This window comes from Triturus cristatus, chromosome 4_1 (genome assembly GCF_964204655.1).
Source record: "Triturus cristatus chromosome 4_1, aTriCri1.1, whole genome shotgun sequence".
Classification (NCBI taxonomy): domain Eukaryota; kingdom Metazoa; phylum Chordata; class Amphibia; order Caudata; family Salamandridae; genus Triturus; species Triturus cristatus.
In genome coordinates this window covers 858,230,181-858,244,038 of record NC_140585.1, presented here as the reverse complement: position 1 = coordinate 858,244,038, position 13,858 = coordinate 858,230,181, and the positions used below count along the sequence as shown (strand labels likewise).

Below are 13,858 nucleotides of genomic sequence, written 5' to 3'. Positions count from 1 at the left end.
TGGGAGGATTATAATAACCCTGATGTACCCAATGTACCTCAAGACGACCTATACCCATCAAGGCCGTCTCCTCCAGAGGACTCTTTAGGGTTTCACCATTTAGTGCAGAGAGCAGCACACTACCATGGGGTGGACATGCACACGGAACCAGTGGAAGAAGACTTCCTACTGGATACATTTGATTTACAAGATCGTTCCACTGCTATTTTACCCATGCTTAAGGGTGTCACCAAGCACGCTACAGAGGTATTCAAAGACCCTGTCAGAGCCAGAGTACTAAACCCTAGAATAGAGAAGAAGTACAAGGCGGCACCCACAGACCCTGCATACATCAAGGGCCCTGCTCCTCTAGATTCCCTAGTTGTCTCCACAGCTAGAAAGCGGGCTAACTCCCAATCCTCAGGAGATGCCCCACCACCAGACAAGGAATCTAAACTTCTGGACGCGTCTGGTAAACGCACCGCCTACCAGGCTGCAAACATGTGGCGCATTGCAAATACACAAGCACTGCTTGCGCGATATGATGGAGCACACTATGATGAATTAGAGGCTCTTATGCAGCACCTTCCAGAGAAATACAAACGCCAAGCTCATGACCTGATACAGGAGGGCAAACTAATCACAAACACCTCCATTAAGTGTGCCCTCGATGCAGCAGACACTGCTTCTAGAGCCATAAACACCAGTGTCCTGCTTCGCCGCCATGCCTGGCTCAGGATATCAGGGTTCAAGCCTGAGGTCCAGACATCAATACTTAATCACACCTTTGACCAGCAAACACTCTTTGGCCCAAAGGTAGACGAAGCGCTCGAAAAAATGAAGAAAGATACAGACACAGCGAAGTCTATGGGAGCGCTCCAGACCCAAGCCTCTAAGCGTTCCTTTCGACGCTCGTCCTTTCGTGGCACAGGTAGAGGCTCCTCCACCGATAATGCCTCTACCTCCTACAAATCCCCTCCTCAAAATACCTTTTCAAAGGGCAACCAAAGAGGTGGTTACAGAGGCAACAACAATAAGGGCAGGGGCAAAACCAACAATACCCGTTCTGCCACCCCACCCGCACAATGACTCCCCTTCGCTCCCCCCAGACCATTCCACTCCGGTCGGGGGCAGACTACAAGATTTTATCCACGTATGGGAGTCCATAACATCGGACAAATGGGTGACCCAAATCATTCGGTCAGGGTACTGCCTCGAGCTAACATCTACCCCACCCAATATCCCACCAAGGCACCGTCCAATGTCCCAAGAGCATTCCACACTGCTCAAACAAGAGGTACTCTCGCTCCTCCAGAAACACGCCATAGAGCAGGTACCCGGCAATCAACGAAATCTAGGGGTCTACTCCCTATATTTCTTAATCCCAAAGAAAGACGAGACCCTCAGACCCATTCTGGATCTCCGGCCTCTAAATGCCTACATACATTCAGACCACTTTCACATGGTCACCTTACAACAAGTCCTCCCACTCCTCTGCCAGGGAGACTTTCTCACAACACTGGATCTGAAAGACGCGTACTTTCACATTCCAATACACCCCTCTCACAGAAAATACCTCAGGTTCGTGGTGGACGGGCAACATTACCAATTCAAGGTTCTCCCCTTCGGGGTCACCACTGCACCACGGGTGTTTACCAAATGCCTAGCAGTAGTAGCAGCACACCTCAGACGTCAACATGTTCACGTCTTCCCTTACTTAGACGACTGGCTCATAAAAGCCGCGTCCTACCACCAATGCGTGCAACATACAAACAGCACCATCCAACTGCTTCATCAGCTAGGCTTCACGGTGAACTACCAAAAGTCCCACCTCATACCATCTCACACAAAGCAATATCTCGGGGCCACCATAGACACCTCAAAAGGTATTGCCTATCCAAACTCAGCCAGAATCACAAGCATTCTAGCCTTACGCAAAATATTCCTTCCTCAACACTCTCTACCAGCAAGGGTGTTTAAGAAGCTCATAGGGATGATGGCGTCTTGCATCTTCATAGTGCCCCATGCAAGACTCCACATGCGTCCACTTCAGGAGTGCCTAGCACAACAGTGGAACCAGGCCCAGGGTCAGCTGACGGATCTGGTGTTGGTGGACGGCCGCACACATCACTCTCTGCAGTGGTGGAACACCACAAACCTTTCCAAGGGACGGCCGTTCCTGGACCCGGTTCCCCAAGTGACTCTAACAGCGGACGCATCGCTCTCCGGCTGGGGAGCGCACCTCTTACACCTCACAATGCAAGGTCTATGGACGCCACAGCAAAAAACGCTCCACATCAACCATCTGGAGCTTTTGGCGATCTTTCTAGCCCTAAAATCTTTCCAAAAGCAGATTTCAGGCAAAGCAGTCCTCATTCGCACAGACAACATGACTGCGATGTATTATATACAGAAACAGGGGGGGACACACTCTCCCCAGCTCTCCCGCTTAGCCCAGAGCATATGGAGATGGGCAATTCCCCAAAACATTTTTCTCCTGGCACAACATGTTCCAGGCGTACAAAACACCATAGCAGATCTGCTCAGCAGACAGACTCAACAACTACACGAATGGGAACTGCATCCACAAGTTCTTCACCCATTCTTCCAACAGTGGGGGCATCCTCAAATAGACCTCTTCGCCACCCACGAAAACAAAAAATGCCCAAGCTTCGCCGCCAGATACCCACACCCATTGTCCAAGGGCAATGCGATATGGATGAACTGGTCAGGCAGATTTGCATACGCCTTTCCACCTCTCCCACTAATTCCATTAGTGGTCAGGAAACTACAACAGCACTCCCTCACACTCATTCTGGTAGCTCCGACGTGGGCCAGACAGCCGTGGTACACCACGCTACTACAACTATCAGTGGTACCACATCAAAAACTGCACCTTTCCCCATGCCTCCTAACCCAGAACCATGGAGAAATCAGGCACCCGGACCCAGCTCAGCTCAACCTGGCGATCTGGCTCCTGAAATCTTAGAATTCGGGTACCTTAACCTTCCCCCTGATTGCATGAACATCATCATGGAAGCCAGACGTCCTACCACTAGAGCATGCTATGCCGCAAAGTGGAAAAGATTTGTAATGTACTGCCGTAACAATACAATCAACCCTCTAGATGCATCCATACAACACATCATATGCTATCTGCTCCATCTTCACAGGTGTAACCTGGCGTATTCATCCATACGCCTACACCTAGCAGCGATCGCTGCCTATCTACAAAACAGACAGCATTTGTCACTCTTCAGAGTGCCCGCTATTAAAGCCTTCATGGAAGGCCTTAAACGAGTAATTCCTCCCAGGGCACCACCCTCCCCTGTATGGAATCTAAATTTGGTCCTTACACGACTAATGGGTCCGCCCTTCGAACCAATGCACAAATGTGAGCTACAATTTCTCACCTGGAAAACAGCTTTCCTTGTAGCTATCACTTCCCTTAGAAGGGTTGGTGAAATACAAGCGTTCACCATACAGGAACCTTACATACAAATGCATCACAGCAAGGTCATACTTCGAACTAATCCGAAGTTCCTGCCCAAAGTCATTACCCCCTTCCACCTCAATCAATCAGTGGAATTACCTGTCTTCTTTTCGCAACCCCAATCTGTTGCGGAAAGGGCCTTACACACACTAGATGTGAAAAGAGCGTTGCTATATTACATACAAAGAACGCAACCCTTCAGGAAGACCAAACAGTTGTTCGTTTCCTTTTCTCCACCACATAAAGGCAACCCCATCTCAAAATCAGGGATAGCTAGGTGGATTGTAAAATGCATACAAATTTGCTATCAGAAGGCAAAGAGAACATTATCTGTTCCCCCTAAAGCCCACTCTACAAGAAAGTTAGGGGCTTCTATGGCTTTTCTAGGGAATATACCCTTAGATGACATATGCAAGGCAGCCACATGGTCTACACCGCACACATTCACAAAACACTACTGTGTAGATGTGCATTCCCAGCAGCAAGCTAGGGTGGGCCAGGCTGTACTAAAAACACTCTTTCAAACAGCTGCAACGGATACCGGTGGTCGCCGCTAAGGTTGGGTACTGCTATATAATCTATGCTAAGTGTACAATCTGCAGCTCATATGCCTCGAACGGAATATGCTACTTACCAGTATGCATCTGTTCTTGGCATGTAGAGCTGCAGAGTTGTACACGCCCACCCGCCTCCCCGGCTACCTGTATCCGTTCCAGTCCATCTTATTTAGATACAACACACATGGGTTTCTCACTGTTATTACTACGCTCCATCATTTCCCTGTTGGCGAAAAACAATCTGAGGATGGAGCCGAAGCCCATGCGCAGTACGGACCGAAGGAGGAGTCACCAAACTCGTGACTTCCAAAGACGGTCCAAGAAGAAAAACAAACTGCAAACATCCGGGCCCAACACCAGATGGCGACCTATGCTAAGTGTACAACTCTGCAGCTCTACATGCCAAGAACAGATGCATACTGGTAAGTAGCATATTCCTTTTCTGTGTGATAAAGGGTCCGCACCAGAATGTGGGTGGGCTTGTTCCCTTTAGAGATGTAGGTTCTTGGGATTGTGTGGCTTCCACTCATTTTAGCAGGAACCAAGAAACACATTCTAGAAGCAGCACAGAGCTTGGCCGGGTCCAAGGAGGTATTGGTGTGGTATGCAACTTTACCCTACACAGCGCAACACCGTTAGGGAGCCTTTGTGCCTTCGGCTGCGACAACTTCTTGCAGCTATGCAATCTATGGTGCTCTTGGACTCTGTGCACAGTGCACTGAAGCAGAGACCACAGAGCGAGTTTGGGAGAACTTATTGGTGCTCATTCGCACCACTGAAACTAAGTCAAAACCAACGTTTATATTACACAGGAACTGTTGCACTGGGTAAATCCTGCCACAATTGCAGTAGAAAAGTGTTTTCTCGTTGTGTAAGTCCAGTGTCAAATACAGTAGACAAGGGCTGATACATGTAAACCCTGCAACAAATGCATTTAAAAAAAGTTTTTTATTGTGTTATCATTTCACATATAACTTTGGTTTAGGAGGTGTTAGATTAGTAATCTTGTATGTGATTTATAGTACTTTTTCTATTTCCAGATAAAAGCACTGACTGCATTGATAGCAATATTGAGTGTTATTACTTTTCAGAGTCCTGAGTTTCTCCTTCGATCCACCGACTAAGTACGCTTCTATCTTGACTGTCAAGTGCTAGAGCCTGCATCCCCTGGATTGGCTCAGTCAGGACTCTAAATTTGTGCCGGCCTTTTAGGTCTCGCCTAGGCAGTTCGCAGCGCTGCTCTAGGAGTGACCTTTAGAAATCGGTCAGCTCTTTTCAAGCACTCGTGCTTGTGGTGGCATCCACCTTGCGGGAGCGAGCAGCGGCGCGCAGGGGCCTTCTGTTTGTAACTAACGTAGCCGCGCGGGCTTGTTTATATTGCTCTACTCTCGCTCCCCTGCCTGTCTCACCCTCGTTTTCCAAAGCCAGGGCGCGTTTCATTTGGAAATAAATTCCCTTTATTGAACCTTTAGCGAACCCTTAAACACGCTTATGCCGGGTTTAATTTGTTTCCCATGCAAATACAACATTGTATAGAGAGAAACTCATCAAACATGACGCTAGAAGGTCCTGCATGTATGTTATTAGGGAGGTGTGTGGCTCAAGCCCACGCATGTTTCAAGGCATGTATTGTACATTCGAAGTTTGAGATATAATCAGTAATCTCCAAGAACTCGCTCGCTTTGCATTTTCGAATGGTTGTATTACTTTGTGAATTACGGCCTACTTTATTTTGGTGACCTAACCACCGAACCTCCGGTGTGGCAGAGGCCCTTCCGGTGGCAGCTGCAACGGAAAATGTATTACTGACAGATACTGCAGTGGGCATTTATCTCCCCCACCCCCAAGACATCACCTGGATGAATAGTACAGGAGGTACCTCCAGAGAAAAAAAGACTGTGGCAACTCCGCCCTATAAATGAGGCACTCTCCACATTTTGAAAGTCCTGTTCTATTTTAGAGCGGCATTGCTCACATGATTATCATTCTAACTCTTTTCATTCATTCACAAGAGAGGGCTATTTGCTGTGTGGTCTTTTTGTATAAGGCCTTGTATTGTTAATTTGACTATTGTCATATGTGCTGCAGCTGCGGCTATTTCATTTATTAAAGGCTCATTGCTTACTATATTTATTAACAACTTTGACTTCTGCTTCTAACTATCTTTGTGTTTATTTTTTCCGTCATGATAAATTTGACATTTGAATAAATATACAGAATGAGAGCCATCCATCCACCCAATTTTCATCCATCTTTCTCACCTTCATTGTCTCCCACATTTTTACGTTAATCACACCACTCACACTCCATCCATCCACCCAGTCCTTATGCTATCCATCCATCTGTCCATTCATTCAGTCATCCAGCCACAACCCCATTATTTATTTTGCAGTTACGTCCATCCGCCTTTCCCCGCCCATCAGTCACACCTTCCTCACACTCATTCTCTTCCATTTCCATTCATCTGTCTATCCTTGCATACAACCATCCTGTCCTGTTTTTGTTTGTAAGTCAAATAAAGGTAGCATTCCAAAGGAGCCTTCATTTCAGTCCTTATTTAGTTTATTTCACATAGAAAGAATTACAGTATTATAATAAGGGTTTCCTTGCCCCCTACCTACATTTGACATTAAAAAGCGGGCTATATTAATGGCAAGACAGCATAATTTCCAAGGCGACAACTAGGGTAAGAGTAGTGAAAGGTGGTGAAGGGGCGGCGGGACGGGGACCGAGAAAAACACCCCGGACAAAGAGGTTGAGGCTCATGCGAGGGGAATGAGCAATACACTGGGAAAGAGGGAAGTCAGGAAGAAAGGAAGAGGTGGGGTTGCAGGTGGGAGATACGAATAGCATACAGGGAGAAGCAGAAAAGGAAGGAGAAGAGTTGGCATGCTGGTAAAATGGAAGCGTGAGATAGGGTTGCAGGTAGCCAGCAGGAGTGAATAGAAGAAGGGACGGAGAAACCTGTACTTGTAAAATAGCCGATGCGGTTCAGTGCAAACATTCGTTTGGAGGTGGCAAGGTACATTCTAACAGTCAATAGCATTGGGGTAGAGAGAAATAAATACTCCTTTTAACTGAATAAAGTTATTGACCCAGTTTCAAGCCATTGGCTAAGAGAGGCTTCTCCATAATCGCCAACGGTTGACAGCAGTGGATCCAATTCACACGCTAAGGCCCAGATTTAGAGTTTGCAGGGATCCAGGTGTTTTAATTGCAGAAGATGAATAATGGTACTCTGGGTACTGAGCTGTGCAGCACTGACGCCCAGGAGATCCAGACGGGCTGATTTCCTTTTTTTTTGTATTTTATTGCCATGGGTTTTTGTCTGAGATGTATTGTATGTTCAAGAGTATTGTTGAGAAGATTTTACATCATATTTATTGCGTTCTTTTATGGTTGTTTTTGTCAACCGAATAACGATTTTATGGATGAATGATGCTCTCGGGTGCGTTATTTATCAGGTGCGATAAATAGTAACAGTTATGATTTAAGCATTGTACCCCTTTCTCCCCATGAAATCTGGCAGGTTTGACCTGCTGTAGTTTAAGGGAGGGTGAGATATTTAACTCATGTAGTAATTATTGGATGTCGCCCAACTTGTAATTCAGACCCCTGCACCAGCAGGGGTTTAGCGAGGGGTCAGAAAACATTGACTTACTTGTAATCAGAGCCGAAGTTATTTAAAGCAATATGTTTGTTTAACAGCTCTGCTGTTAAAAATCAAACCTAAAAAAATTGAAAGAAGTTATAATGAATGTTTCTATGTGTCTTCTATAGATGTGTTTCAACCATTAAGTGCCTCAGAAGAATGAATCATGAAGCAGTTCTGACCTGTTTGAAGAATCATCATCTGTATGCCAAGGCGGAAGCCTGCATGTCCAAGATGCTTCCCGACATGATCACTCCGTTAGGGGTATGTGCAATAATAGCACACATTTATAATCTGAAAGTATCTTTATTGCATCTCAATTGACTTTCTGGAAAACTGCTGTCAAAGTTAATCTAGTTATTGATTTTACTGGTAAATCAAATAAAATAATGTTACTTTTCTATTACATTGTGTGATTGGCTGTAGTCTACACAGATACAAATATTTTCCAGAGGAATATCTGTGCAGTGCCATGGTCAAGGACTCCCATTATAGTCATATACAGAAAATTAATTTGCAATTCACTTTTGTTTCAGGGACAGAGTCCAAGATTTAAATAGCGTAATTGCTTATTTCATTGCTACCCAGACATTGCGCTTGCAGATGTGTGTATCCCATGCTAACTTCATATATGTATTCCACAAAAATATGTGTATGTGTGTGAGAAAGTGCCCTCTTTCTTGCATGGTCTGCCCCCACTTTTTGCTGAATTGCTCATGTGCTTTGACTGAGTGTGCCCTGGGCTCCTGCAAATCAGGTTCCCCTAAAACTGCATTGAAGCCTAAACCCAATTGGCATCTCTGGCCACATGTCAGCCCCTGGTAAATGGTACCACGGGTACCCAGGGCACTGTGACCAGAGAAGGACCCCAAGGGCTGCAGCACTTACTGTACCACCCTTAGAGGCCCTCTAACCTGACACACACACACTGCTTTTGCAGGCTGAGTGTCTAGGTGCAGAACAAAACAAAGAGTCGACATGGCACACATCCCCGTGTGCCATGCCCACAAAGCCCTGCCCTGGCATACATCAGTCACCCCTCTAGCTGGGTGCCCTTTGCCAGTGGTGAGGGTACAGGTGCATGAGCCCTGTACCCCTACAGTGCCCAAGTCAATTCCTGGGCACTGTAATTGCAGTGCTGCCATTAAGAGTATACAGTGGTGGGAGTTTGTTATTACGAACTCCACAGCACCAAAATGCCTACACAGAACACTGGGAAGTTTGTATCAAAGTTCTCAGCACATTAAACCCACACTGATGCCAGTGGGGGATTAAATGTAAAATGCACAACAGAGGGCATATTAGAGATGCCCCCTGAAACTCGACCAACTACTAGTGACCTGACTTAGTGGCTGCTTAGGCTGCCACCACCAGACATGTTCCTGGGCCCCTGGGTCTAGAGCTTGCTGCTCTCGGGGGCCTGAAACAATGCACATCCTGGGAGGAGGTGCCAAGCCTCCTCCCCCAGGACGGGCAGGGTTCACAAAGCAGAAGCTTCAAAGGCATGCCGTCTTTGTGAGCCTCTCCAGACCATTTGCTGCTTTCAGCAACAGGTCCCCACTGGTTCTACCCCCCACTTTGGGTGGGAGAACCGGCGGGAAAAACAAGTGAGGAAGAGAGGTGTGCCCACCTCTGCCAACTCCACCCCTCAGTTGGGGGAGGTGAGGTGAAGCACAACCTCGAGTCCCTGCCATCTTGAGGATGGGGGGACCCAGCCAAGTAGAGACAGGCTCCTGCCCCTCTCCCACTGGAGAGTGGCAGAATAGGGGGTGTACCCACCCCAGGTAATGGACCCATTGGTCCCTGCCCCTACCTACCTTTAATGCCCCTAAATGTAGTATTTAGGGGGCACCCTGAACCTTCCTTCCTCAGATCCAGCCTACCTACACGAAGAAAAGAAGAAGCAGGACGAAGAGCCGTGCAGAGCTAACAAAAGTACGACGCCCAGTGACTTGGCCCCAGCCCTACAAGCCTGTCTCCCCTCGAACCTGCTCCTGTGAAATCCCGGCGTGTGCAGCAGCCAGCAACCTCACAAACCCCAGAGGACCTGCCTGCCTTCACTTCCCAGACTGTTTCTCCCTTGAACACCGGACGTGTTTAAACTACAGCTTCATGTGCCAGCCAGAGACCGCGAATCCAGCCCACTCTGCACCCACGGATCCCGGCCCGAGCTCGAGTGGAAAAACACCACTAGGAGGTCACCCGGGCGATCCTGACCCAAGATCCGGCGAACCCTGACCAGCCTCAAGCCTCCAGCCGACACCTGCAGCCTAAATCCAGAAGGCCTCCCTAACCGCGACCAGGTGCTGGTAAGAAGATACGACCCCAAAATGCACCCCTGCACCCGACGCCCCACGGCCTTGTGTGCCCCAACTGATGGTCCATTTTCCCCAGATTTGTTCCCACTTCCTGGGACAGCCTCTACTCTCATAGACTACTTTCTCGGTCACCATGCACCAGTCCATATCTTTTTCACGAAGGGATGGTGCTGTGGGTGCTCCCCACAATCTGGCAATATTGCGTTTTTTAATAGTCATCTCCAGGGTTACACATTACTGCTTATTGCAGTTTAGATCAGTAGCCTCCCATACATTCAATAGACACCACTTGGGTGAGGTTAACAGTTCCGCCCCTAACATTCGTGCATGCAATTCCTTATGGCTCCCCAGTAATCTCTCACTGCTGGGCATTCCTATAATATATGGTAAGAAGATCCCTCCCTCCCGCACTCCCTGCGGCAGTTAGAGTCTGTGCCTCTGCCCATCTAAGCCAGGGTACTGCAGTAGAAGTGAGATCTATTTAGTATTCTGAGTTGCAGTTGCCTCAATCTCACCGATATAGCCATCCCCTTAGAAGAGGCCAGAGCTTCCGGCCATTCATCGTCTTCTATATCCTCCAGGTCTGATTGCCAGCACTTTGAGTTTTAAAACCGCACCTGGACTAACTAGTGTGCACTTTCTTGGATGCTGCTTTATTAGCACATGTGAGAAAGTGGCTCTGTATATACTGTTCCCAAATAGGTACAGTGTGTACAGAGTCCCCAGTGGTTTAGCAAAGATTACAGTTAGATATAACCTTACTCTCTAAAGTGGTAGCTTGGTCGAGCAGTAAGGCAGTATAAGAGGACAGTGTAAAGCATTTGTTGTACACAGTCAGCAAATGGTCTCACACACTCAAGAACTGAACTCTAGGCCAATGGTGTATATAAAAAAATATATGGTCGTTTTATTTTAGAACCAACAATAGGTATTAAAATATACTTTCTCAGAATGAGATGCTTTAGTTAAATACTTTTGTAATATGCAATTGACTTTTGTAGGTAATGGTTACAGGTTGTTGCAATAGGCAACACAGTTTCAAACACAATAATACATTGAGCTCAATGGGAGTTTTAAGTTATTTGCAATAGATTACTTTCAGGATTACTTTTCTAACTCCAGGACTGGTTCCTAGATTCAGTCCTGAGGCAGTTCTCGGAAACAAGTGAGTAAATTCAGTTAAGTTACTGGTGTGATATTTTGCTATTTTAAAAGTTGACACTTAGAAGAAATTTCATAGAAAAGCAGACAATGGTTTCCAATGGGAGAAAATTCAAGTTACGGGTAAAATATGTTCTCGTTACTTTTGTAATCCAGTGCTGGGCTCCTAGGCTCAGCACTGGGACATCTATCTAAAACAGGTAAGTAATTACGTTTTCACAGTTGGTCCGATTTTAAAGAATATTTGTAGTTTGCAAAAATCGGCACTAGGAAGAAATTTCACAGAAAAACAGTCAATGATTTTCTATGGAAGAAAATTGGGTTAATGGTAAGTACGGTTGTGAGTACTTTTCAGGGTCAGTGCTGGGCACCAAGATCCAGCACTGGGATTTCTCCTAATAGCAGGTGAGTATTTCCGTTTTCGTTACTCGGTTGATTTTAGGTGAATATTTTAAAGTTTAGAAACTCTACACTTAAAAGAAATTTCAGAAGAAACCAGTCAACGTTACCCTATGGAAGAAAATTGGGTTATCGGCTTTTGGGTAAGTACTCGACTGGCAGAGTTAAGGTTCTGGGCACAGACTCTGGGGTCTCCCATGGTCAGGTAAGTACAGTTGTTACACCATCAGCGACACAGGGGCAGCCGGGTGCAGAGTGAGTTAGGCCCAATGTTATCTTATGGGAGGCAGGGGGGCCTTAGTTGGTGGCTGCTGACTAGCAGGCCACACGGCTGTGGGAGATGGGCTCCTGGTCACTTGCTCAGGGCAAATGGGGAAGTAGGTAGGAGTAGAAGTTACACTGCCAGGGCCACTCTGGCGGCTGGATGCAGGGTGCTTTTGAGCCTTAGGGAGTTCAATGGGTTTCAATGGGAAAGCTCCAGGATGAACAAAGGCTGCAAGCTCGGAGACGAAGATTCTTCAGGTGCTACCACCACTTCGAGAGGTAAGTTGGGTAGTTGGACGATAGGTAGGTACCCAGGAGTTGGACACAGGGGGCCGCAGGGCACCGGGTGCAGGGGTGCCTTTTGATGTCTGGAAATCTTACCCTCTGTTGATCGCGGTTGAGGTGGTACCTGGTTCTGAGGCTGCAGGCGTCGTCAGGAGCATTGAGGTGAGTCCTTGGGTGCAGGACTCAGGGTCACAGTCGCTGGGGGGACGTCCTAGGGGTCTTTGTTCACTCCGGCACAGGCCAGGCTTGGCGGGTGCAGAGTGTGCAGTGTTTGTGGTTCCGGCTTATGCCAGGGGTTAGAAACTTGCTTTGAGCAGAGCCACTGCTCATGGGAGACCCAGATGCTCAAAGTCACAAGGTAGCCAGGTCCTCCGGGGTTTGTGAGGTTGCTGGCCACAAGAGGTGCCAGGTTCGAGGGTCGACAGGCCAGTAGGGCTGGGCCCAAAGCAGTTGGTGTCTTCCTTTTCTTAGCAGCTGCACGGCAGATCTTCTTTCTTCTTTGCTTTTTCGGAATCTGGAATCTAAGGAAGGAAGGTTCAGGGTGCCCCTAAATACTAGATTTAGGGGTGTTAAAGTTAGGGAAAAGGGCAGGGACCAATGGGTCCCTGACCTAGGGTGCCTACACCCCCTATCCTGCTACTCTCCTGTGGGAGGGGGGCAGTAGCCTAGTCCTGATTGGGCAGGGCTTCCCATCTTCAAGATGGCGAGAGCCCGGAGATGTGCTTCACCTCGCCTCCCCCACCTGAGGGGTGGGGTTGGCAAAGGCTGGCACATCCCCTGTCCTTACTTGGGGTTTCCGGCCAGTCTTCCCACCAGAGTGGGGGTCAGAACCGGTGGGGGGCAGTTGCTGAGTACAGCAAGTGCCCTGGAGAAGCTCACAAAGGCGGCATGCCTTTGAAGCTTCCCCCTGCCCACGCTGGGGGAGGAGACCTAGCACCTCGCCCAGAATGTGCATTGTTGCAGGCCCAGGAGAACGGGGGCTCTCCACCCAGCGGTCCAGCAACATGTCTGCTGTGTGGCAGCCTAGGCAGCCTCTCGCACCAGAAGTGGATTGTAGGTTAGGTTTCAGGGGGCATCTCTAAGATGCCCTCTGTAGTGCTTTGTACATTAAATCCCACACTGGTATCAGTGCGGGTTTAATGTGCTGAGAAGTTTGATACCAAACTTCTCAGTCTTCAGTGTTGCCATTATGGTGCTGTGGAGTTCGTGTTTGACGAGCTCTCAGCACCATATACTCTTAAATGGCAGCACTGCACTTACAATGCCCAGGAATGGACCTGGGTACTGTTAGGGGTACAGGGCTCATGCTCCTGTGCCCACACCACTGGCATAGGGCACCCAGCCAGAGGGGTGGCTGATGTATGCCATGGCAGTGTAGGTTGTGGGCATGGCACACAGGGATGTGTGCCATGTCGACTCTTTGTTTTGTCTGGTACCCAGACACTCAGCCTGCCAGGGCAGTGTGATTGTGTTAGGGTACAGGGCCTCTAAGGGTGGCACAATAAGTGCTGCAGCCCTTAGAGGCCTTCCCTGGTCACAAGGCCCTGGATACCTAGGGTACCAGTTACCAGGGCTGACATGTGGCCAGGGTTTGCCAATTTAGGTTTGAGGGAAGGAACATAGGCCCTGGTCACCTGATTGGCAGGAGTCCAGGGCACACTCGGTCAAAGTACATTCAGCAATTCAGCAAAAAGTGGGGGCATACCATGCAAGAAAGATTTCACTTTCTCACTCAACCTCTTCCCCCCCC

General features: G+C 48.0%; 1 protein-coding gene across 2 annotated transcripts in view; it reads left to right on the top strand.

Annotated features, from left to right (window-relative positions):
• FBH1 (F-box DNA helicase 1) overlaps nt 1–13,858 on the top strand; it is a 719,176-nt gene that overhangs the window by 162,978 nt on the left and 542,340 nt on the right. For both annotated transcript variants that reach the window (XM_085653566.1, XM_085653565.1), the window contains exon 5: nt 7,810–7,945. In XM_085653566.1, the coding sequence (XP_085509692.1) occupies nt 7,810–7,945 (136 nt within the window). The remainder of the gene's footprint in view (nt 1–7,809; nt 7,946–13,858) is intronic.